Source organism: Enhydra lutris, unplaced genomic scaffold (genome assembly GCF_002288905.1).
Source record: "Enhydra lutris kenyoni isolate GAN:26980312 unplaced genomic scaffold, ASM228890v2 scaffoldscaffold18, whole genome shotgun sequence".
Classification (NCBI taxonomy): Eukaryota; Metazoa; Chordata; class Mammalia; order Carnivora; family Mustelidae; genus Enhydra; species Enhydra lutris.
In genome coordinates this window covers 34,264,784-34,289,304 of record NW_019154102.1, presented here as the reverse complement: position 1 = coordinate 34,289,304, position 24,521 = coordinate 34,264,784, and the positions used below count along the sequence as shown (strand labels likewise).

Here is a 24,521-nt window from a genome sequence, read left to right as displayed (position 1 = left end):
TTTTGACCATTGGTAATTGTACACCAACACTGTTAGTACATTTAATGGCCCTGTCCTCTCCACCTGGAGTAATTTTCTGCTCAGGCTATAGGATAATGTTAATTTGTGTTCTCTATTCTTAAATCCTGCACAGGGAAAGAAGACTATAACAATCACATAAACATAAGAGAATGGGTCAGCTTTCTACATGAATTAATATATAACAACATACATACCGTGGTGATAAAACAGCTGAATAAGATAATGGTATGTTGCAGGCGAGGGTTCTAAATTACCAGGTTGACAGAAAAAAAAAAGAAGTCAGTCAAACACAGCTGTCCAAAAATAGTGTTTACTGAGGCACAATGAACTAAAAACACACCAACCTTGGTATTTAAGTAAAAGATGATACATTCCTATTCCTCTGAACAAAGACCTTTCCTAGCTCATTTGAATTAATGTTAAGTGGAAAGAGATCAAAAACAATCACTTTTAGAAAGCCTTGACATGTCATTACTAAATGTTACAGCTAATGCACTTGTGCTGTAATTCTCCATTCTAGAATACTAACGCATATTGAAGTGAACATGTTCCCAAACAATCTTTAATAATTACTGCAAACTATACAACACAGTGGCACATTTAGGTCCAAACACCTAATTATACCAGCAAATGTCATGGGATTTAAAACTAATTCTTTTTTTTTTTTTTTTAAAGATTTTATTTATTTATTTGACAGAGAGATCACAAGTAGGCAGAGAGGCAGGCAGAGAGGAAGGGAAACAGGCTCCCTGCTGAGCAGAGAGCCCCATGCGGGGCTCGATCCCAGGACCCTGGGATCATGACTTGAGCCGAAGGCAGAGGCTTTAACCCACTGAGCCACCCAGGCGCCCCTAAAACTAATTTTTAAGTGAACAGTTCTCCCTAAAAGTCCACAGAAAACTAACTGAAGTATTAAAAAAAACATTGTAATTGCCATAAAGCGCATGAAGATAAAGGAGTTCCCACCATTACTCAGTACTTATAATTAACTGTGCCAAATGGTGGACTCAAAATTCTCAATATGTTCTGTACAAAAGCAAGACGAGTTTACCATCTCTTTTTCACTTATCTGGATCTGAGAACTCTGGCCAGCACTGGCTCAGCCTCCAGGGAGGGACAGGACACATACTCACCTATTCCGATGGCTTTCATTTCACGAAAGGTCTGCAGGGCTGGCACTTTTCCAAATGCATGAAATCTTCGGAGGCATTTCAGAATGGTATTAAATGTCTGTAGGTTTGGTTTCACCTTCTGAGCAGTCATTTGTTTTAGCAGCTCCTAGTTGAGTCAAAAGCAGTAAGTCTTGTTTATGCCTGGATAGGTAATTTGTCCAATTAACTAATATCACACACTAAAAAAGAATTTGGGGGAAGGGGGGCACCTGGATGGCTCAGTTGTTAAGGGTCTGCCTTCGGCTCAGGTCATGATCCCAGGGTCCTAGGATCGAGCCCTGCACTGGGCTCCCTGTTTCTCCCTCTCCCACCCGCTTGTGTTCTCTCTCTCGCTGTGACTCTCTCTGTCAAATAAGACCTTTAAATATAAGCAAGTAAAGTAATAAAAAAGATTTTGGTTCTCTAAGTCTAAAGTTAATAAATACATCCCTATCCAAAATTTATCTATTAGCAGGACCAGTGACTTTGCCTTTTAGAGAAGTCACCCCACCTCACTTGATCAAGTTGTACAACTGTCTTCACTCTGCCTAGTAAAGCAAAAGAACAGACTAGAATGGACTGTTTTCCTTTAAAGTGAGCAGTATGGTATAAAGACAATGTATGGTGTAGAAACAAAACACATTTCTAATCCGAAGTTATTTCAATCCAGTGAGTATAATTTTCCAACTGACCTGATAAAAATGTTCCCGTAAATACACATTATTTTTGTAATGAAAAAACTGTGAGAAATGAAGCAACTGTGGTCTTTCTGAATTCTAACCATGGACAATGGGTCAGGTAACTTTTTCTACGCACATGTCAGACACAGCCATTTAAACTACAGTTGCTGGGAGGGTATAAACATGCAACCACTGCACACCCAGCGTGATAGTATCTGCCATGAAAATGCACAGTAAATGCTGTCTCCACCCCCTTTATTTCTAGGAAAAGGTATTTTAGGCCCATCAGAAGACAAAACGAGGGTTCCTCCTTACCAGTATATTATTCCATTTGTCCTCCGGTTTCTCATGCGCACTCAATGCTGTTGCTTCAATCAATGCATTGAAGGTGTACACATCAGCTGTAAAAACAAAAGTCTAGGTTGAAGTTTAACCCCTAAATGCCTCAGCTGAAGGCAAAGCAGTAATGCACATGTGGCTCCTAGCTCATTCCCATGTGCCCACGACACCAGACAATCACTCCCTGTTCTGGATCTCTCCTCCTGCTTCTACCACCAATACCACATGAGAAGATGAAAACTGAGCTCATAATTGAGGCAAGATCCAAATATTCTGCAGATTCGAAAATGTTACAGATTTTTTTTTTTTTTCCAAGATTTGTCAGAGAAAGCATGCGCACACAAGCAGGGGGGAACGGCAGGCAGTGGGAGAAGCAGGCTCCCCACTGAGCAAGGAGCCCGATGTGGCTCGATCCCAAGACCCGATGATCACGACCTTAGCGTAAGGCAGATGCTTAACCGGCTAAGCCACTCAGGCATTCCAGATGTTACAGATTCTTAAGGGAAGAAAAGGAAATTCTCCACAAACACACTTACCGTGGAGTCTGTTGTTTAGTAATTCAGTGTACAAGTTTAATGCCTGCACAAGAGCTCGGTGCTGGGAGACAGAGCATAAATGTTAAACATCATCAAACATGTTGACTTAAGAAATATTTGCACAGCAACTGTTTTAGAGTTTGGGAATACAACAGTAAAAGAAGCAGACAAGGTCCTGGTTCTCAAGAAGTTCATACTCCATTGCTGTGGAAATTTTGCCTCCCAGGTGACATGCAGTAATTCCTGGAGATATTTCTAGTTGTCACAACTGAGGGCAGGGAGGACACAGCACTGACATGCAGTGGGTAGAGAACAGGGAGCTTCTGAACACTCCACAGAGCAGTGGAGAGCCCCCACCGCAACGCATTATCCAGCCCAACTGTCAACAATTCTGAGGGTGAAAAACCCGGAATTAGTGGACATTAAAGACAGAAGTATAAAAATAAATGTTACCTTCACCATTCCTCGGATCATTGTGCAGTAGGAGTGTGAGTTTTTCTCTGGCATGAGAGCAAAGATTCTCTCAGCATTGTTTTTTGGCCTAGACACAGAAGAGTAAATGAACCAGGGGAAATAGGAAAAACCAATAGCTACCACAACCTACTGAGAGTTCAAAATGTTCCAAGCACTTTGCTAAGCACTTCATACACACAATTCCTAGCATCCAGAGAGAGAGAGAGAGAGGGAGAGAGAGATGGTTAGCATTCTGAAAAGTGTTTGGAAAAACTGAGGCTTGAACACCTCAAGTGGTCCGCGGCTTTGCGGTTAATGACAGACCCAGGACTGAAAATTTTTACAAAAAATACATACAATACTGAACAAAAAGCAAAGTGTACAGAGGGAACACAGTGAAGTTTCCCCACCCTCTCTCAACCATACACAACTCCCCAGAGTCCCCCATGGACAAGCAGTTTTTCCAAAATCTCATAGTCTAGCGTGTACGTGTCACACTCTGGGGCATCTTCTTCCTTCTTCCCTATCAAACACTCAATCACCTAACGTAACCATCTTATACAGTTGTATCTTTCTTCTGCCTCTTACAAAGAAGTCTTGGAAATCAGAAGCAGGATTTGGGCCAGGATGGTATGCCAAGGTCCATGCTCTTAACCACTACACAAAATTATTAAAATCTACTAAGGAAATTTAATGTTTGATTCTATTCAACTTATCACTTTTAAAGACTTCAGATATTAATGGTAGCTCTCCTTCTCCAGATGTCCACGTGAAGTATTTCTCAGACATTTCTATTCGGTTAACGTCAATTCTCAAATGTTAGTTCAACATTATTCACCTTTTGTCTAGAAATGCTGAATACTTCTGCTTGCTTGCCAGCTGCCTTAATTTAGAGCTATATTCCAGTGCATGTGTATTCTTACACAAACAAAATGAGCCAATCTTTCAGAACGTGAGTTATATATTGCAGAGTAGAAGCACTGATGGAACTACCCAAGGAACCAACAATATGTAAGGTGACATGAAATGAAATGGGGCATGGGGGGGAGGCGGCGCACAAACAGGCGCACGAAGAACTAAGTATCGCTCATTGGAAGTAAAGATCTTAGGGAACGAGCTCTAAATGCATATCATGCCAAGGTCACACTTGTACTGTATGTTGATAACAAATTCTACTTTAGAAACTTCAGGAGTGCATCTTCTTGAGGGGGTGCTGGGGAACATGCCACGCCCCATTAAAAAAACCACACTACAAGGTTCTACTGACGTGTAACATACCTCCATAGGTCTCCAAACTGATGATTGGCCTTCTTTGATTTCTTGTTATTTTCCTCTGCCGCCTCCCCCAAAAAAAAACAAAAAAAAAAAAAAAAAAAAAATACAAAAAAAAAAAAAAAAAAACAACAAAAAATGACAATGCAATGTATTCTCCTACTCAGATACTTAAAACCAGAAAGGCAAAGGAGGGGCGCCTGGGTGGCTCAGTGGGTTAAGCCTCTGCCTTCAGCTCAGGTCATGGTCTCAGGGTTCTGGGATTGAGCCCTGCATTGGGCTCTCTGCTCAGTGGGGAGCCTGCTTCCCCCTCTCTCCCTACCTGCCTCTCTGCCTACTTGTGATCTCTTGTCAAATAAATAAATAAAATCTTAAAAAAAAAAAAAAGGCAAAGGAAACTTTATAAAAATAAAATACAGGGACGCCTGGGTGGCTCAGTTGGTTAAGCAGCTGCCTTCGGCTCAGGTCATGATCCCAACGTCCTGGGATCGAGTCCCACATCGGGCTCCTTGTTCTGTGGGGAGCCTGCTTCTCCCTCTGCCTCTGCCTGCCACTCTGTCTGCCTGTGCTCGCTCTCTCTCTGACAAATAAATAAATAAAAATCTTAAAAAAATAAATAAATAAAATAAAATAAAATACAGATCCAACAGAAGGTGAAGGATAAACCCAGTAAATGTTCATTTAAAAAACTGGTAATTTTTTCAGCATAAATCAGCTCACTTAGAGACAAAAAGTAAAGCTAGCACTTGAAATGAGAACTGACAGCCTGGAGACAGATGAAGCCGGTACCCTGCACAGCCTCAACGGGAGAAAAGAACTGCAAACCCAAACACTACCTGGCTTGAGCTGGCTCTATCTAGCTTGAGCCCCACAGAAATAACACACTTGCCTATACATTTTTTTTTTTTTTCAAAAACTTTATTTATTTGACAGAGAGAGATCACAAGCAGGCAGAGAGGCAGGCAGAGAGAGAGGAAGACGCAGGCTCCCCGCCGAGCAGAGAGCCCGATGCGGGGCTCGATCCCAGGACCCTGAGATCATAACACAAGCCGAAGGCAGCAGCCTAACCCACTGAGCCACCCAGGCGCCCCTGCCTATACATTTTAAACGTCTTAATTACTCTGTATGTAAATAATCCATAGTCAGTGGAGGAAAATTAGACATAAATAGAAGGAAAAGAACTTTTCATCTTCTCTCATGCATATAGAAATATTTTATAAAAATGAAATATTATCATCTAGCCTATTGTCTCACTTTTCAATATATGGTGCATCTTTCCACAGCCAAACAGACGTACACTAGTCCTGACAATCACATTACCATAATCCAATCATTTGTCACTGGACGTTCAGTTTTCCACATTTTTCTATCTACATGTATGAACATTATGAAAATGATGTATATATTCTTTTTTTTAAAAAGATTTTATTTATTTATTTGACAGACAGAGAGGCAGACAGAGAGAGAGGAGGAAGCAGGTTCCCTGCTGAGCAGAGAGCCCGATGTGGGACTCGAGCCCAGGACCCTGAGATCATGACCTGAGCCGAAGGCAGCGGCTTAGCCCACTGAGCCACCCAGGAGCCCCATGATGTATATATTCTTTATTCACATGACCCAAAGATGTTCTTGGGATCTTTTTCTAGAAGTAAAACTCTTAGATTGAGAAATTAAGATAGCACTCCCTAGCTACAGGCCGGCCCTTGGCACAATACTGCCCTACACCCCAGCACAGTGAGCTCACTCCTCTCTGCCCACGTTATGCATGCATATTTTGGTGGCGGGGGCTGGGGCCACAGAGTCTTTCCCTGCCCCTTACATATGGTCAGTGTAAGTAACAAGAGAGGAGTTTGTCTAAACATTTCTGGTCAAAGCTTTGCCTGCATGTGGTAGGCAACGTCAACATACTTTTCAGGTAAGATCAACATATTTTTAAGGGAACCAGAATTAAAATAATTGTTTAGCTCTTTCTTCCTACACATCACTTTTTATCAAAGCTACTAAACCACATCACATCTCAGAACAATTCTCTATTATCCTAACATAGGGCATAAGAACCATCTTTATTTTGAAATGGTTATTACTGGCAAAATAAATTAAAACAAACAAACAAACAAAAAAAACACTGCCAAAACCCATTACCAACTCTTCGGATTTTTCACTTTGCTGAAAATGATAATCAGTTGAGGGCTCCTTGTCACCATAGTAGCACAACAAATCCAAGAGACTATTACTTGTTTCCAAAGATACAGTGGTTCCTGTGGGTAGGAGAAAAAAAAGGAAAGAAACATTGAAACAATAAAGAACTGAAGCTCATTGCATTAAAATTCTTCGCTTTTTCTCCAGGCTGTGGCTCTCTTGGCTGCATACTTCAGGTCATCCACCATTCTCAGCATGGATGAGGATGCAGTCCACATGAACCCCAACACCTGAAGGGATGCAGACAGGGACACAATCCCTACTAACTGTGGGGTCTGACAGGAGGGACTAAAGCACAAGACAACGCCTGACCATGTGCTCACTTAGTTTACATACTCATGTCCCCAGAGAAACGATCTCATGGTTTTAATGATCATTTCCAAACTGAACACTCAGCAAATTACTGCCACTCAGTTCCCCTGGCCCAGTTCCATTTCTACAAATGCAAGCAGAACTATTCTACTTGGATCCAGGCCCTCACTGGAATACTTGCCTAGAGATGTGAGCAGAAATGCCTAGTTATAGTAGTTTTTAAAAAAGCAATACTCAGGAACATTATGTTCCTGTCTTGACACTAGGGAAAAAAAGGGAACAGGAAGTATAAGATACAGTATTTTTTCTAAAGAAAATATACTGATAATAAAAATGCCAACTGGGACATTTAAAAGCTCATAAAAGAGCACGGGAGAATGGAGAGAAGAGAGGCTGTGGAGAGGAACTGAACTGGATCTTACCATCTCAGAACTCTGTATCCCTAGAAACTTACTTAATAACCAGCTTCCTTTATAAAATGATTATAAAACACAGCAACTCCTGAGACATTATAGAATTAAATTCAGTATGTGAAATGCCCAGCAAAGTGTTTGGTACTTAGGAGGGGCTTGACAGTAAAACTTCCTCTACCCGCCCCCACCCCCATGGCATACTGGCTTATTCTGTTACTCTGAGCTGTGGGGCCGACATGCCGTCTTTAGAGGCATGTACGGAGTGTCTGCGTGTGCCTACAGCACATAGTGTTACGAACCTAGAGGAAGACAGGTCTGAGCACTCAGTACCTGAATGCAGACTTACCAATTACCATATGCAACGAGCAGAGGCAAAAACCTCCCCAAATTATAATGTGCTTCAGCAATTCATCTGTATATTCAATGTCCGGCAGACAATACACCAATATTCTCCAACACAGCTTTCTGGAAAGGTCTCTTGTGCAGAAGAACGTACTGAGTGATTCAGTCCAGTTCCTCTCCCTCCTGTGTTTGATTATTATCCTAAATCACTGAACAGCATTCTGGAGTCCATTAACTTACAACCCCACTGCCTCTGACGTTATTACAGGCGTGCTGTTGTCTTGGTAGCTTACAGGCCATGCAGTTGAGATCTACTCCGCTAGAGGTTCATCCAGATCAAAGTCAGACAGTCAGGGAATTTTAGAGACAGAAGTTCTGAGAAATTAAGTGATTTTTCCAAGGCCACAGAGCTAATCGGTATCAGAGTTAGAATCAGTACCCCAGTTTATTGCTCTTTCCTTATTAAATATTCCTTGTCTGTTTATGCCTCCAAACATACTTAAAAAGTGCAAGAAATCTGAATACAGTATGTATATGCCTAAGGTTAAAAATGGAAGCTAAGGAACAATGGTTCTCTCATTTCTCTGCCTGCTGCACAATACAGCCCACAGCACAGTAAACTAAGTTGCAACTCCATCTCACTTACATTTCCAAAAAGACAAAAGCTGAAGCAGAACTTGAAATATTAACTCTTAAAAGCATGACCACAGCATCAAGCAGAGATCCTTCTAACTTTTGCTCACAACCAGCGGGATCACGTAAGCATAGCCCACGTCTGAGCCCACGTTCCTAAGGGTGCTTTAAATGAACTGAGTCACCTGCTTGCAAGAGTTGATCAAACATGTCCACAGATGCTTTCACTTTTTTGAGCTTGATTCTTTCCCTCAAGGCTGCTTCACTTATATCTTCAATCTGAGGTTCAAAGTACTCGGGCATTAAACACTAGGAAAAGAAGATGGCTAATTACCACAAACAGGTAAAGGGGCAGTAACCAAGAGGACTAAACTTTTATCACCAACACACCAAAATAAAACCTTATGGTTCCAATTCATGTTTCACGCATGGGGCACCATGTATACATCTTTGCAGGGACTATAACTTAAAAGAATTATATTAAATTAAAAAAAAAAAATCAAAGAACCCCTCAGGGATTCGAAACAAGATCATTTAGCTATCTCCTAGCTCAGGGAGAATTTAAAAGCACCCAAAAATAAGTATTTATTTCAATCTAAAAAATCCGGTTTCCAACTAAATTCCCCAACTTCAAGTTGAATTTATTTCATCCTCTGCCAAAACGATCCTCTCTCCTTTCCTTCCAATCTTGTTTCACAGTGTCAGAGTATAACTGATTTGCAAAGGAGAAACCTGTCGGCCCGGATGCTTCTTATACTCTAAAAACACTAACCATCACCAAAATATGTTGATTTTACCTCACTCACTAGTTTATTTCATTACTTATTGAATGCTGACCATTTTCTGCCACGCGCAAAGCAAGGAATTAGAGGCACAGGTAAAAGTCCTTCTCTATTTTCAAGGTTCTCCTCATCTAACACAGCAAAGAAGGAAAGAACAGCAGTGTGTATGTAAATGAGAGATCTACAAGGTGTGACAGTGCTATCTGCCAGGGAGGCAGGGACTCACACAAGGCTTCAGCAGAGGTCAACTCATCAGCACAGAAGAGTAACTACTGGTTAGAAACATCCAGGGGCACGAGTGGACCATCACTGCCACTGTCTCCGCACAGGACTCTGGCACCGTCACCTGCACAATCACACTGACCTCCTACTCTGTCACTGGCAGATGCTCCCTGAGAAGCAGGAGGCTGTGCCTGGATGCGTGCCTTTTGGGAAGCAAGGAGTCTGGGACATGGGTCTGAGGCTCTTATTTCCACTAATAAACCCAGGAGGGCAGAGGTGCTTCTGTTCCCCTGGCCACGGTAACATTGGCACTGAGCACAATAGCTAACACGCCACACAACACTCACACTCCATGACAACACAACGCAGAGGCAGCTGGAAATACAATTTGGAGTTCAAAGTGAAAGGCCGAAGGGCTGACACACACTGAAGATAAACCAGGACACTGGACTATCAAAGCAGAGAGATATGGGCCAGGTATACAAGAATGCCAAACGGAATAGAAGGGCTGCTGCTGCAGGAAAACTGCAGACAGGAAAAAGACAATGACTGGGCCTAGAAACCTAAGAAGACCTCCACACTTAAGTAGTGGATAGAAAAGCTACTCAAAAAAACCGAGAAGAACAGTCACAGAGGTAAAGACCTAAGATTCTGGTGTCACAGAAGCCAAACAGGGAAAACAAGATGAGGAGCAAACACAGACAGGTGTTTGGGGGGGGGGAAGCTACCACTGAAAGCAAAGATAACTATATACATCAAAAGACTTCACCCAAATACTGAGGCCATTCAAGTGGCTACTGAAATATTAGCCCAAAAACTTGGTTTCATTTACATTTACTTAGTTTAGTAATACCTGAAAAATCACCATTACTTCTCCTTACCGGTATATGAGGTTCAGCTATGTCCTTCTGAAAATATTTGGGATGTGAATTAATAATGTACTTTGCTGCATTCTCCCCAGACTTCTTTGCCAATAAAAACGAACGCTATATAAAGAAAAGGATTTAGATGTAAACTGACTCAAGAGATCAAAACGACACTCTCAGCAAGTACCATCCAGCCCTCCAAGAATGCAGCAATACACAAAAGCCCAATCAGAAGTTAAATTACATGCTGTTGTATGTCCCCCTCTGCTACTGAGTGTGACATTTTAGGTCACATCTTATACAGCTGGGGGTATATGAAACCAGTGCACTGAAGCCGAGTGGACTGCTCCAGTGTGAGGAGCCCTAAGTTTTAAATCCCAAATCCTTACCACAGCCAATCTCCAAAACTCTGAACTGTTAACTTTTCAAAGGTTTTTACATGTAAGTTAAATTCTGTATCCGTGCTTGTACCCAAACAAGATAAAACAATGCTAGAAAAAGTGCACGAAGATACTCACGGATTCCAAAGAGGATGTTGGTATGAGGTAGGGATCATCCTGAAATGCGTAAGGGGCAGCCGTAGTGTCCTGTGAAGACACAGAAGTCTCTTTAGTTAGATTTTCATTAAGACCTTAAGTTTTGATGACCAAAAACACTGTAAAGTAAGTACTAATTAGATATGTAACACATATAGAAATATGTGTGTGTGTGTGTGTGTGTGTGTGTGTGTAGTGAGAGAAACACGAACACCTATACAACACTCTTAGCTCTGTAAGACGCATTTGTCATTACACACACAGCAAACAATGACTCAAACCCCCATGACTGCTTCTTCAGATCTGAGGGTGCTTCCAGGAACTAGCGCTGTTTTAAATGAAAGATCCTCTGAATTAACCAATATGGGCACCAGTGTCCTGCACACCTTCAAACCTAGCCACTACCCACCAAGAGTCCCTTCCCCAAATAAAGGATACTGTTGTGCCCTCTTGGAAGGAGCTAATAGCAGCAGCTTCTCCTATGCCCTTTTGTCGAACGTTCTACATACTGCTTTACCCTGTTTTAGGGAGAACCCTGAACAACTCTTCAGTACCATTCACTGAAAACTGCCCCCCCAATTACTTCCTCTATTCCTCTCTTCTCCCTTAGAGCCTCCTTTCCTGTGCCTTCTGGGACCTTTGTTCCATTGGGAAAACTCACCCTACATCCAGAATCTCTTCTAACTGTCCCCTTGATGCCTTGTCTTACTCATACCTAAGTAGGATTAAGGAGAAGTAGGATTTTTGGGGGCGTCTCAGCTTCCTGCTGCCACTTTCAAAACCAATATCCCTTCATACTCATGGGAGGCTCATTTCATGTGGTCATGTCACTCTACTGAACGAGGCAGTCAGTTAATGGTAAACCAGAGGTGGCAGTTCTCCGTTAGCTGCCCCGGACTGCTCACTCCCTGATTACACTCAAACTAGTGCCTCGCTCTGGTTCTGACCCTCTGCACCACCCCTGTCAGAAGCCTGTTTGGGGCCTCTAGTTCTGGTGACATGCTGGGCTTCTTTTAACTTACTAGACTTATTCTTCCCATTATCTCCTAACTTCTCTCCCTAGATAAGATTTCCAAGTCCACCACGGTCTGTGTGGAACAACTCCACTCTGGCCCTGTAGCTCAGATGCCTCAGACCAAATCGCTCCCCAAAGTGAACTTCCCCGAAGCCACCACCTGTCCTGTCTTCTCTCAGTGAATGGTACTGACCAATCTGCAGTCCAACCTGTAGATCCTGTCCCACTACTTCTAGTCAACTGAGATATCGTCAGATCTAACCCATGCTAGTTCTTTAACTTCCCCTACTAACTCCACTGTCCCTTATCCCAACTGCCACAGCCGTAGTTCAGTGCCATCCTATTCATTATTTACAGAGCACCTATGTGCCAGGCATTATTCTAGCTCCAGGGAGACAATAAAATCACCCTCTACCCAAATAAAGCTTAGTCTAGTAGGGGAGGAACCTCCAGAAAGTAAAAATAAACAATATACAGTAAATTAAAACAGGTTAACTGCTATGCAGAAAAATGAAGTACAAAAAGGGACAAGAAAGTAGCAGATCTATGACTTAAGGCGGGTGGTCAGGGAAGGCCTCACTGAAGAAGTGACACTGAGGCAGAGTTCAGCAGGTGAGGGAGCAAGTAATCTGAGTATCTGCGGAAACAGTCCAGGCAGAAGGAATAGCAAACACTAGACCCCGAGGCAGAGGTGTGCCTGTTGGGAAACTGAGAATTAGCCAGGAGGCCCAGAAAGCCCAGGAGGCTTGGGGTGTCCAAGAAGATAGCAAGAGACGCTGTCAGAGGTAATGTGGGGGTGGGGAGGATAGCGGGAGGGCCTAAGGAGCCCTCATATGGACCTCAGTTTTTATCCCAATTATGACAAATGAGGCCACAAGAGTTCTGAGGAAGGAGTGATCCAACATTTTACTGGGATCATCAGGGCTGCTTAACTGCGAGCAGTGTGTGGGGAGCTGGGGCAATATAAGAGACCGAGCCTGCTGGGATCAGTCCAGAGTATTGGATGATAATAACTTACACGAGGAAAGCATCTGTGGTGATGATGAAATGAGTGCAGAATCTGATAATGTGCAGAAAGAGTTACCAGGCCCGAGACCGCTGTCCTTAGAAAGGCCTGCCTGCAAGGCTGGCCCTTAGCTGGCACCTGGAAACCTGGATTTGGGAAGGGTTCCCACCACCCCCAGTACTGATGAAATGGCTTGTTGTGCCTAAACTGTTTGTACTTCCTTCTCAAAGTCTGGAATTCTGGTATGTGCCAGGCACAGGGTGCCTATGTGGCCAGACACCAGAAAAACCTCTGAGCCCTGAGTCTCTAATGAACTTTCATGGTAGACGTTTCACACATGCTGTTACAACTCAGCTGGAGGAATTAAAAGTGTCCTGTGTGACTCCACTGGGAAAACACTCTCGGAAACTTGCACCTGGTTTCTTCTGGATTTCACCCTGTGTGACTTTTCCCCTGGCTGACTTCACTTTGTGCCTTTTCTATAATAAATCGTAGCTGTAGGACTATATGCTGAGTCCTGAGTGTTCTCCCAGCCAATCACTGAACCTGGAGAGATGATGGGAGTCTACACACAGGTATCTTAAAGGAAAAAACAAAGGATTTACTAACGTGCGGCATGAAAGAAAGAAGAGTCACAGATAACTCCTAGGGTTTTGATCTGGGCATTTAGAATAATGGAGTTGCTACTGAGAAGACAGCAAAGGTTTGGGTTCGGATATGCTAGTTTTAAGATCTTTATGCTACATTAAAGTTGAAAGGTTTCCCATCTCCACATGGCTGTCTTATCTAAAATCTGGTTATCATACCACTGCTTAAAATTCTTCAGAGGGGGGTGCCTGGGTGGCTCAGTCATTAAGCATCTGCCTTTGGCTCAGGTCATGATCCCAGGGTCCTGGGTCCCTGCTCCACAGGAAGCCTGCTTCTCCTTCTCCCACTCCCACTGTGTTCTCTGTCAAATAAATAAATCAATAATATAAAAAAAAAAAAATTCTTCAGAGGACTTGAGTCCCCAGCATAGCATTCGCCATCTTGCCTATCTCTCATGTCTCCACCCTTCAAATCCCTGATTCCTACCATACCAACTACTCATTCTATGCCTTTGGGCCTTCAGGCGTGCTGCTGTTTTTGCGCTGCTGTTTTTGCGAGGAATGCTCTTTCCCACCACAGTATCCTTGCCTCTCACCTTCCTAGCAGCAATCCAATTATCAGCTCCTCTGGAAGTCCTTTCCCAGCCTCGGTTATGTACCCTCTTCTCAGTGCTCCTTCATGCTCCCTCTCTAGGAACTGTGCAAGGACTGTCTTTATTCTACATCCCACACAGTGCCTGGTAAGCATCAGAAGGGTAGAATATGTGGTTACTGAATGAATAAATGACTATACCTTGGATTTTAAGGGCCCAAACCCAGATAAATCAGACAACTATACACATAATTCTACAACTTCTTTGACCTGAAGGCCATTCTCATTAAAAAACTGAGATCAGTCTCAGCAGACCATTACTCTAGTTTACATTTCAGGGGCTTGTTCAGAGATAAGTAAACTGCTGAAAATCTCAATGCCTTGCCAGTGTGGAGGTGCAGTATTATAAAAACCCTTTCGGAGAAACTGCTAAGATGTATCAGGGTATGTCTGGCCCATGACTCCTTAATTGTAACATCTACAACAGAAAACAATTCTGGAAATCTGTGACAATGGCCTTAGAGAGGTTTAATATCCACACAGCTATTACAGCAGTTAACGTCTTCATTATTTTAGACATTATCCCCATAGCTGAAATTGAAAGTACAGCTTTCGTGTGATGAAATATATAATCACTCAGAAAGCTCCATTTCTGGGGCACCTGGCTGGCTCAGTCAGTACAGCATGTGACTCCTGATCTCAGGGTTGTGAGTTTGAGCCTCACAATAATCTCTGGGTGCACAGATCACTTCAAAGAAAAAAGAAGTTCCCATTTCTGAGGCATTTACCAAGATTTTAGTTAACCTATCAGACTATAAACTCTGTGAACTGTCAAAAGAGCAAGTTATTGACAAATATTTCACTAAAATAAGTTGCAGTAATAATAAAAGAGCCAGCATTTACTGAGCATTTCTTTTGTGCCAGGCACTGCCCTAAATCCTTTTATTTTGTACCAACTTAATGATTTCACACTCTAACCTTAAAGTCTGATGCTATAATTAATCCCCACTTCATAAACACATAGAAGCATCAAGAGATAAAAAGAACTTTTTGATGGAGATCACAAAGCTAGTTGCTCAGCTATGAAACAAAACACTGGCTCCAGGACCCACATTCTTAATCGTTGCATTATTTACAGCACTGTAAACACAATATTCCTCAGAGTTGGTCTACAGATCACTTGCATTACAGTATCACACCTAAACCATCCCCCACGGCCCGACATTTCAACAAGCTCTTTAGGGGATTAAGTTTAAGGATTACTGGTTTAGGATTAAAAACACTGAATTTGGAGATAAAAAACAAGGGCCTAAGTCAAGCACTTTTAGAGCCAATTCCTTTAAAGGCTTTAGTTTCCCCATTTATCACATGAAGGGACTGGATTAGATCATTTCTAAGAAACTTTCAAGATCCACAACAAAAAGCTAAAAGTCTACTTACCCTATTCACTGTGGACGCAAGTGCTTGAAGAACAGCCACTTTGTCCCTAAGAACAAGAACCACAAATTACCCCATGGCAGGGATTTCCATACCCACAAAATGAACAAGTGATTGATTCTACTCTCAGTATGGACTGGTCAATAACAAAATTCAGGTCTCAACTAAAGCCAGCTCTTATTTCTCAAGATCTCTAGAAAAGCAAGCTAGAAAACGAGAGACCTGTCCTATGCTTTTGCCTAAAGATGGGCAGTAATGTTCCTACTATACTCTGCCTAACCTCTCTGGCATGGTCATCATACTACCTCCAAAGGCCTAGCGATTTCCACCCCTAGCTCATAAAACGATCTATCCTGAGTCTTACCCTTGCCCTACCCATTTTCCAATGCATTCTTTTTTTAAGATTTTATTTTTAAATAATCTCTATACCCATGTGGGGCTCAAATTCAGGTGCCCCATTTTCCTAGGCATTCTCATTGCACTTTCTGGACTTCTTTTATCTCAAGTGGTGGCTTCTTTTTTTTAAATGGTGGCTCTTAACTCAGCTACCTATGAGAATAAATCAGAAGATGCACTCTGGACTTCCTGAATCAAATACTCCAAGTTCCACAGAGAACTGTCACATACATTCTTACTGAATTTCCAGATGACTCCGCTGTACTCTCCTCATTTAGAACCTCTCAACTATATAAACTTTACAAAAATCTCAGGCCAGCTGTCTGCTGTGCTATGGGTATGGAGACCCTCACTAACTACCAGAAAAAAAGATTTCACTGAATAGACAAACCAAGGTAATTTCTTTTTTTTTTTTTTTAATATTTTATTTATTTATTTGACAGAGAGCACAAGCAGGCAGAGAGAGGGGGGGAGGCAGGCTTCCTGCTGAGCAGAGAGCCCGATGTGGGGCTCAATCCCAGGACCCTGAGACCATGACCTGAGCCGAAGGCAGAGGCTTTAACCCACTGAGCCACCCTGGCGCCCCAGTAATTTGTTTCTAAATACATTTCTACTTCTGTTACATTTGGTGTTTCATTTCCAAAAGTGAGGTAAATTTAATAAACCAAAAGCATTTTTCAAGAAGTTTCATGTAACATTTATATAAACATAAATCATCTCTAATAGACAAAACATACAGGAAATTTTGAATTACATCAAGACTGAATAATGTCCTGATGTATATAAAATCCACTGGGTTTTCTATCCTTTTTTTAAAACCACATTTATGGGGGCGCCTGGGTGGCTCAGTGGGTTAAAGCCTCTGCCTTCAGTTCAGGTCATGATCCCAGGGTCCTGGGATCAAGCCCCACATGGGGCTCTCTGCTCAGCGGGGAGTCTGCTTCTCTTCTCTCTCTGCCTGCCTGTCTGCCTACTTGTGATCGCTGTCTGTCAAATAAATAAATAAAATCTTTAAAACAAAACAAAACAAAACAAACCACATTTATGTAATTTCTTCTAGACAAAGACATCCTCACATCTCTTGGCATCCCCTAGAGCTACGTTAGCATGTATGTCCTAGCAAGTCAACATATCTTCCTAACATACTGAACAAATGACAGTAAGATTATGACATTCAGAGTACTCAGTAGTTCTCTTTTTAAAAAAGAGTAATTTTAAAAAACAACCTCAATGGATACATTATCCCTAAAAAACAAATGAGAACATTACAGGTTATGGGCTCATCTTATGCACCCCCCCACTCCACTGAGTTTGGTATTTAATTCTCTACACCCTGCCCTACCGACTGAGTCAGCCAGGCGTTGCAAGTTTGGTTTTTGTATTTCCAGAACTTTTCAGGTACTTTCTCTCTCTCTCTCACACACACACAGAGCCGTAAAAAACACAGTCATTCTGAACATTTACTTACATAAATCTGTACTATCCATGTTACTACATATAATCTAGTTAATTCCTTTAAATGATAACCACTTCTCCTTATCCACCTATCTACTTATCTATGGGCATTTAGACTGTCTCAGCTTGTTATTACTCCCAAGTTATTAAAAAACACGTAAGTACCTGGATTTATGTGCAAGTGCTCCCCCAGAACAGCTAATCAATAAGGTATACACATTTTAAATTATGACTCTGTAAACTTTTCTCCAAAGTATTATTCCAACTGAGTGCTTGATCAACAAATGTATCTGGGCATCCATTTCTCTACATCTTCTCTGTCCCAACCTAATATATATTTTTTAAACGTGGGGCTTGAACTCACGACCCTGAGATCAAGAGTCAGATGTTTAACCAGCTAAGCCACCCAGGTGCCCCTCTAGTAAGTTTTAGTATCTATTTCTTTTAGGACCCAGTTACCAATGCACTGATCATAAATGGACTCCGTCATCCCTAAAATCACGATACAATTTAGATTGACGTGTTCACAACACTGCCTTTATTTATTTTTTAAAAGATTTTATTTATTTGAGAGAGAGACAGTGAGAGACAGCACGCGAGAGGAGAAGGTCAGAGGGAGAAGCAGACTCCCTGTGGAGCTGGGAGCCCAATGTGGGACCTAGATCCAGGGACTCCGGGATCATGACCTGAGCTGAAGGCAATCACTTAACTAACTGAGCCACCCAGGTGCCCACAACACTGCCTTTATCACATCACATCACATTCATCTATGAAAACTCTCAATGACCCTGTATAATTTGTTGACATCTTCTATGTTACCTGAGTGACCTAGGAAATCACACCCTTAAAAGGTGCTATCTAAAATAAGGCAATAAGAATTTATAGTCCTTATGGTTCTCCCAGGTCTAAAACCCTAAATTCCTGAGCACCAAATTAATCACTTTCTCTTTAAGGAAACAAACAGTATTTTTTACTCTATAGGTCACAGGGACTCTGTTGTATGTTATGCCAGTATAACATAAAAGTAGCCATAGACAACGTTAGCAAATGAGGATACACTCCAAAACAGTTTTAGTTGACACTGAAATTTGAAGTTCATGTAATATTCACATGGTCATGAAAGTCTTTTCACTTTTCCCGGGGAGCCTGGGAGGCTCAGGTGGTTAAGCAACTGCCTTCAGCTCAGTTCATGATTCTGGAATCCCAGGATCGCACCCGACATTGGTCTCTCTGCTCAGCAGGGAGTCTGCTTCTCCCTCTGACCCTCCCTGCTCATATACTCTCTCTCTCTCTCAAATAAACAAAAAAAAGTCTTTTCACTTTTTTCAAGTGTAGAAAAATGTAAAAACCATTCTTGGTTCCTGGGCTATAAATAATTGGGCCTCAGTTTACTGGCCAATGCTCTCTATTAGATACCTTATTTCCCTTGTTCTGAAAGACCATTTTTCACAGGACTGCCTGCTTGGCCTCTTCCTACCAGCAAATATGTCACGGTCATGTCCCATTCTACCTTACTGTTCTGTGTATTTGTAGGTCTCATACTTTAGGGCTCACAAGAATTACCTACAGGGATATGCATTTTAAACAAAATTCCCTGGTGATTCTTTTCTTAAAGATTTTATTTATTTATTTGACACAGGAGAGAGAGAGTGAGAGAGAGTGCTCGCAGCAGAGGGAGAGGAAGAAGCAGGCTCCCCAGTGAGCAAAGAGCTGGATACAGGACTTGATCCCACCACCCTGGGATCATGATCTGAGCTGAAGGCAGATGCTTAACCAACTGAACCACCCAGGCGTCCTCCCTGGTGATTCTGATTCCAATAAAATAATCTTACTCTTTTTTTTTTTTTAGATTTTTATTTACTTATTTGACAGAGAGAGATCACAAGTTTGCAGAGAGGCAGGCACAGAGAGAGAGAGAGAAGCAGGCTCCCCACCGAGGAGACAGCCCGATGCGGGGCTCGACCCCAGGACCCTGAGATCATGACCCGAGCTTAAGGCAGAGGTTTAACCCACTAAGCCACCCAGGCGCCCCAAAATAATCTTACTCTTTTAAGGCACAGGTAAATTTCTACATATTCAATATAACGCCCCTTGATTAATGTAATATAATCATTACTAATTTTATCATATCTTGTGTGCCTCCAGCCACATGTGTAAGATTAGTACTTACATAAACTTAAGATGTAAGATTTAAAATATGCACGTGAGGGGTGCCTGGGTGGCTCAGTGGGTTAAAGCCTCTGCCTTCACATCCTCCAAATTTTCCCTTTCGTATTCTCTGAAGTACCTTCCTCAGGGACAGAGGCACAGTGGGTTGGTAACGTGCTTTTGACATGAATGCCACAAGAAAGTGCCTCATTCATAGATATAAATCAATTCTCCCAAACTAAATGAATACAGCTGATCCTTGAACAAGGGGTGCCAACCAACTCTCGTGTCCCCTGCAGAGTCAAAAATCCATGTATAATTTTTGATTCTTCCCAAAATTAATAGCCTACTGACTGAAGGCTTTCTGATAACATGAACAATTGATTAATACATACTTTGTATATTAAGTGCATTACACAAGGTATGCTTCCCCCCCCCCCCAAGATTTTATTTATTTGAGAGAGAGACAGTGAGAAAGAACATGAGAGAGGAGAAGGTCAGAAGGAGAAGCAGACTCCCCATGGAGCTGGGAGCCAGATGTGGGACTTGATCCCAGGATCATGACCAGAGCTGAAGGCAGTTGCTTAATCAACTGAGCCACCTAGGCGCCCTACAAGGGTATTCTTAAAACAAAGTTAGGCAGAAAAAAATTTTTTAAGATAACTGTAAGAATATTGTACCGTATTTATGGAAAACCATAATGGACCCACACAGTTCAAATCCATGTTATTCGGGACGCCTGGGTGGCTCAGTTGGTTGGACAACTGCCTTTGGCTCAGGTCATGATCCTGGAGTCCCGGGATCGAGTCCCGCATCGGGCTCCCAGCTCCATGGGGAGTCTGCTTCTCTCTCTGACCTTCTTCTCGCTCATGCTCTCTCTCAAATAAATAAATAAAATCTTTAAAAAAAAAAAAAAAAAAAACAAATCCATGTTATTCAAGGATCAACTGTAACTTATATAAAAAGAATTATATCCCAGAACTTTAAAAAGAGTGCTCCTTTGAGAGCTGACTATGTGGAAGGCGCTATTCAAATGCCCCTTTATTCCTTTAGGCCTGGTGCTGTCATTATCCACATTTTACTATGGGACAGACAGATTAAGTAAACAGTCTCTGAATAGAGGGATTGTTGGTAATTTTATTTCCTTCTTGATCTTAGCCCACCCTCCCCACAACAGTCAATTACTTCTATAACTTAAAAAGCTTTTTTCTTTTTTTAAATAGACTTGAGTCTTCAAGTCCTACTTGGAGAAGACCTGGCTTTTTAGGGTCATAAAACGCATTCAAAATCATTACTATAAGAATTCTATGGGAAAGATTCAGTTCTCACATATTCAACAAATGCTGAATACAGCAATTTATTCAAAGGTCTACCTAGTTAGCAAAAAAAGGCTAAACTCTGTCCATACTATTTTATTTTACTTCATTAAAGACTGTAAAGACAGAACTTCTGTCTGGTCTGCCAACCTTCTATGAACTTTCTTAAATGGGAAAAAAAAAAGTTATTCTAATAATGATGTTCACAATTAACCATTACTTAATATTAACCCAAACTTAGTTCAGAAGATCTCTTAACCCTTATGTAAATCTCATGCCCCATTCACTCAGTACTCTCCACCTTCTTCTTTATGTTCAACTCCCAAGTTTTTCTCCCACACTGTTTTGTCCTGAGGAATTCTCTCTATCGTTCTTCATGTCATTGGTTCCTTACCTACAAATGTTTTGCCCTCAATCACTTGAATGAACATAGAATACTCACCAAGTTTTCTTTTTTGGAATGACCACTTCTTCAATCCCTTAATTTAAAAATAAACAAAAGTAAATCAGTTTCCCAATACTACTACTACAAATAAGTGCAACGTGTTAACACAAAAATGAAATCATTTCAATATATTTTTACGTACCTGTTACATTAGCTCCTTCAACCTTTGGGACGGTTGCACTTCCAGAATAAAATCTGCAAGAAATAAAATCCCTGAAGTGTACTCATTAATGAAGTTTCCATCTCACCTTCACCTATGTGCATTTGAACCAAATTTCCCAATTGTCACGGATCAAAATAACTGAATGATTCATGTCAATGAACACTGAGAAGACATGGCCTGACAGCAAGTTCAAAACCATTACAAAACAGATACAAGATAAGGACACAATATGGTCAATATTTTTTAGTCAGACAATCTCGTTAAATAAAATCAGGGAAAAAATTTCAATAGCACTTGAACCACTTGAAGTAGCAGATTTGAAACATAAGGGACTTTTAACTTTGTTAATCTTGACTGAGGTCAAGAGGGATAATTTAATGAGCTCCTGATTTTATATGAATAACACCCTAATGATGATAAGCAATTACAATTAATTACTAAGCTAAGATCACAAGGCTTTCATCCCACGTCACTCAACAATCAGTAATTTGCCAAATATGTATGTGCTAATTTAAACTTGAAACTGCTGATATTTTTATCCAAAATACAGTCACTGACCCATGACTAAGTTTTAAAATGTTCTGATAACACTAAGAAATACAATCAAAAGAGCACACAGTCATGTGCATTGTTATTTTATGTATTCCCTTCCTACACAGCATTGGTACCATTCCTAAAATTGCCAGAACGTGATTAGATATAAAATTCACTTCCTTTATTGGCATCTGGTCTCAGGCATCATTTTAAAACGATACTTTACTGCTAAGGATCAACTTTAGAGAGGGATCAACTCTTTTTCAAATCACGCTATTTGTCTCTCCTGACATTAGGATATGACCACTGCTGTCTTGTGGGTAAATGCAGTGGGAGAGATGCTTGCTGTGTCGGGCAAAGGAAATGAGTAGAAAAATGTCAACAATGGCACTACCAGGAAAAGGACCGGGATAGACAGCAGCATTAAGGCTTCTAGAGTATCAGGTGAAGCACTTTCTCCTTTTTTGATAAAGTGCGTGCAAGTATCACATATAAGACTATACCTCAAGCTACACAGCTAACTTACGCCTCACCGTATTTTGGACAATTATTACAAGCTGCAGTCTACAAAAGAGAAAATCTATTAACCAACTAAAAAATTGGCAAACGTCGAATCCAAAATTGGGGTTTTCCCAACTTTTTTTTTTTTTTTTTAAAGATTTTTATTTATTTATTTGACAGAGATCACAAGTAGGCAGACAGGCAGGCAGAGAGAGAGGAAAGGAAGCAGGCTCCCCGCTGAGCAGAGAGCCCGATGCGGGGCTCCATCCCAGGACCCGGGGATCATGACCCGATGAAGGCAGAGGTTTAACCCACTGAGCCACCCAGGCGCCCCCCAACTTTTCATTACAAACTACTGACACTACTTCCACACCACCGTTTGTAATTAGTGAAAAAGTTAAATAATACATACTCTCAGGTGTGACAATAACAGCAATCCAAAGGCTGTGCTCCAATCTTCTACACTTCCTTGTTTTTGTGAAGACCTGGATAATTTCTTTGGCCCACCATCCCGAAAATATCCAGCACACACTGGCCCTCATAAACTGTCCTTAATTTGGGAAAATCTTCAGAGTTCCCCGTTTGATAAAGATGAGTAAGGACGCATACTTTTCTATTTTTAAAAACTCGGGACGGGGTTGCTAGCAGCCACATCCACTAAAACGCAAGCTCCACAAGAGCAGGATCCCAATATTGCCGACAGTTCTTAATTCTAGGACTAACAAGCCACCCAATAAGTGACGTCCTAACAAACGAGTTTCAAGCCCTTTTTTCAGGACTCCAGCTCCGCGTGTCGAGTTAAGCACGCGGCCGCGAAATTGCGCATGCGCGTCTCACTCCATTGTACCTAGCTCCCTAGCTTTCGTCCTCCCCACACAACGAACGAGGTTGGCTAAGGGGTCTTTCTCTTGGGTTCTCCATGCGTGTCTTACCTGCAATTAGGGGGCTGTCCACACGGACCTGCCCGCTGACCCGTCAGGGTCAGACAAACCTTGCAGCGGAAGCGCAGCCATCGGCTCGCCGCGACCACCGCCATCTTTGGCTTCTTCGCGAAGCATGCTGGGAAAGAGTGACCTCGACCTTCCGGATCACCAAGAGGGGGCGGGGAATAGTTCGGCTATTGGCTGAGACAGAACAAGACAAAAGCGGTCAAGAATTAGGAGGTTAAAAAAGCTCGTGGTTTGAAAGACTTTGTTACGGAAGTTAAAGACTCAAAACGCCCCGTCTGCCTCGAAGAAATTTTCCGGAACTATTATTTCAGCGGTTTATATGTCTTCGACATTTTCAAAATAAGAGGGAGATCGAAAGTCGTCAAATTACTTCCCCCCTACAGTGAAAGTGGACTCGTCCACGTAAATCTCAAACCAGCGAGCTTTTCTCGCGCGCAAGCGCATTTTAAATCACATGGTGGCTGCCGGCTTGAAGCAGAGTTAAGTTGCCGGTGTTGATTGGAATCTCTCTCTGGGTGTCAGAACTCGAAAATTACCTGGAAGATGTTGGGCTCAAAGAACATGCCCTGGCGGAGGCTGCAGGGCATTTCCTTTGGGATGTATTCGGCGGAAGAACTCAAGTAAGGAGTTGGTGGGAAGCATGCCGAGCTTGCATGTTGAAGTCGGCGCTGTAAACTACAGTTCCCAAAAGGTCTTGCGCTCAGTTTATCCTCTGAGTTAGTGGCTGTCTGGCGCGTGGCCTTTTGGGATCCATAGTTCCAGAAACGTCTTGGTTTGGCGTGGACTGCCTAGAACCCGGTGGTTTAGGTTAGAGTTTGCGCTGGCAACCAGGTTGAAACATTAGCGTCCATCAGTTTCTTTGGTAATTAACCAGCGTCTGTGGAGTGGCAACGTCCCTGAGGTGGTTCATTAAACACATAATCAAATTGGTTATCCTTCAAAACTCATTGAAAGCGACAACTTCTCTTTGCTAGGACCCTCTATATTCTTTGCCGAGTTAGTAAGTCAAGGGGACTCTCTTAAATCCTCATTTTGATCACCATAACATTTGGCGGTCTTGACCACACCCTCGGAACTCTATTTATTTGCGGGACCTTAACTGTTTGCAAGTTCTTTTATTTCTGTGACAAAAAGAGTGACATCTAATAGGTACAGGGTTTCTCTTAGTGGGGATGAAAATACTCTTAATACCCTAGTGATAATTGTACAAATCTAGATAGGC

The 24,521-nt window shown here is 41.9% G+C and overlaps 2 protein-coding genes across 2 annotated transcripts in view; one reads left to right on the top strand and one right to left on the bottom strand.

The window, feature by feature from the left end:
* Positions 1-23,389, bottom strand: part of LOC111147987 (pentatricopeptide repeat domain 3) — a 32,720-nt gene extending 9,331 nt beyond the window's left edge. Inside the window, exons 1-14 of the mRNA XM_022504325.1 lie at positions 23,282-23,389; positions 21,294-21,346; positions 21,149-21,185; positions 15,395-15,440; positions 10,737-10,805; positions 10,234-10,338; positions 8,534-8,657; positions 6,592-6,707; positions 4,459-4,520; positions 3,181-3,268; positions 2,728-2,788; positions 2,168-2,253; positions 1,155-1,299; positions 216-266 (exon numbers count right to left, since the gene is read on the bottom strand). Of these exons, the coding sequence (XP_022360033.1) occupies positions 216-266; positions 1,155-1,299; positions 2,168-2,253; positions 2,728-2,788; positions 3,181-3,268; positions 4,459-4,520; positions 6,592-6,707; positions 8,534-8,657; positions 10,234-10,338; positions 10,737-10,805; positions 15,395-15,440; positions 21,149-21,185; positions 21,294-21,346; positions 23,282-23,385 (1,147 nt within the window). The 5' untranslated portion in view covers positions 23,386-23,389. The remainder of the gene's footprint in view (positions 1-215; positions 267-1,154; positions 1,300-2,167; positions 2,254-2,727; positions 2,789-3,180; positions 3,269-4,458; positions 4,521-6,591; positions 6,708-8,533; positions 8,658-10,233; positions 10,339-10,736; positions 10,806-15,394; positions 15,441-21,148; positions 21,186-21,293; positions 21,347-23,281) is intronic.
* Positions 23,390-23,683: 294 nt separating this feature from the next.
* Positions 23,684-24,521, top strand: part of LOC111148018 (RNA polymerase I subunit A) — a 76,286-nt gene continuing 75,448 nt past the window's right edge. The window contains exon 1 of the mRNA XM_022504357.1: positions 23,684-23,919. Within this exon, the coding sequence (XP_022360065.1) occupies positions 23,843-23,919 (77 nt within the window). The 5' untranslated portion in view covers positions 23,684-23,842. The remainder of the gene's footprint in view (positions 23,920-24,521) is intronic.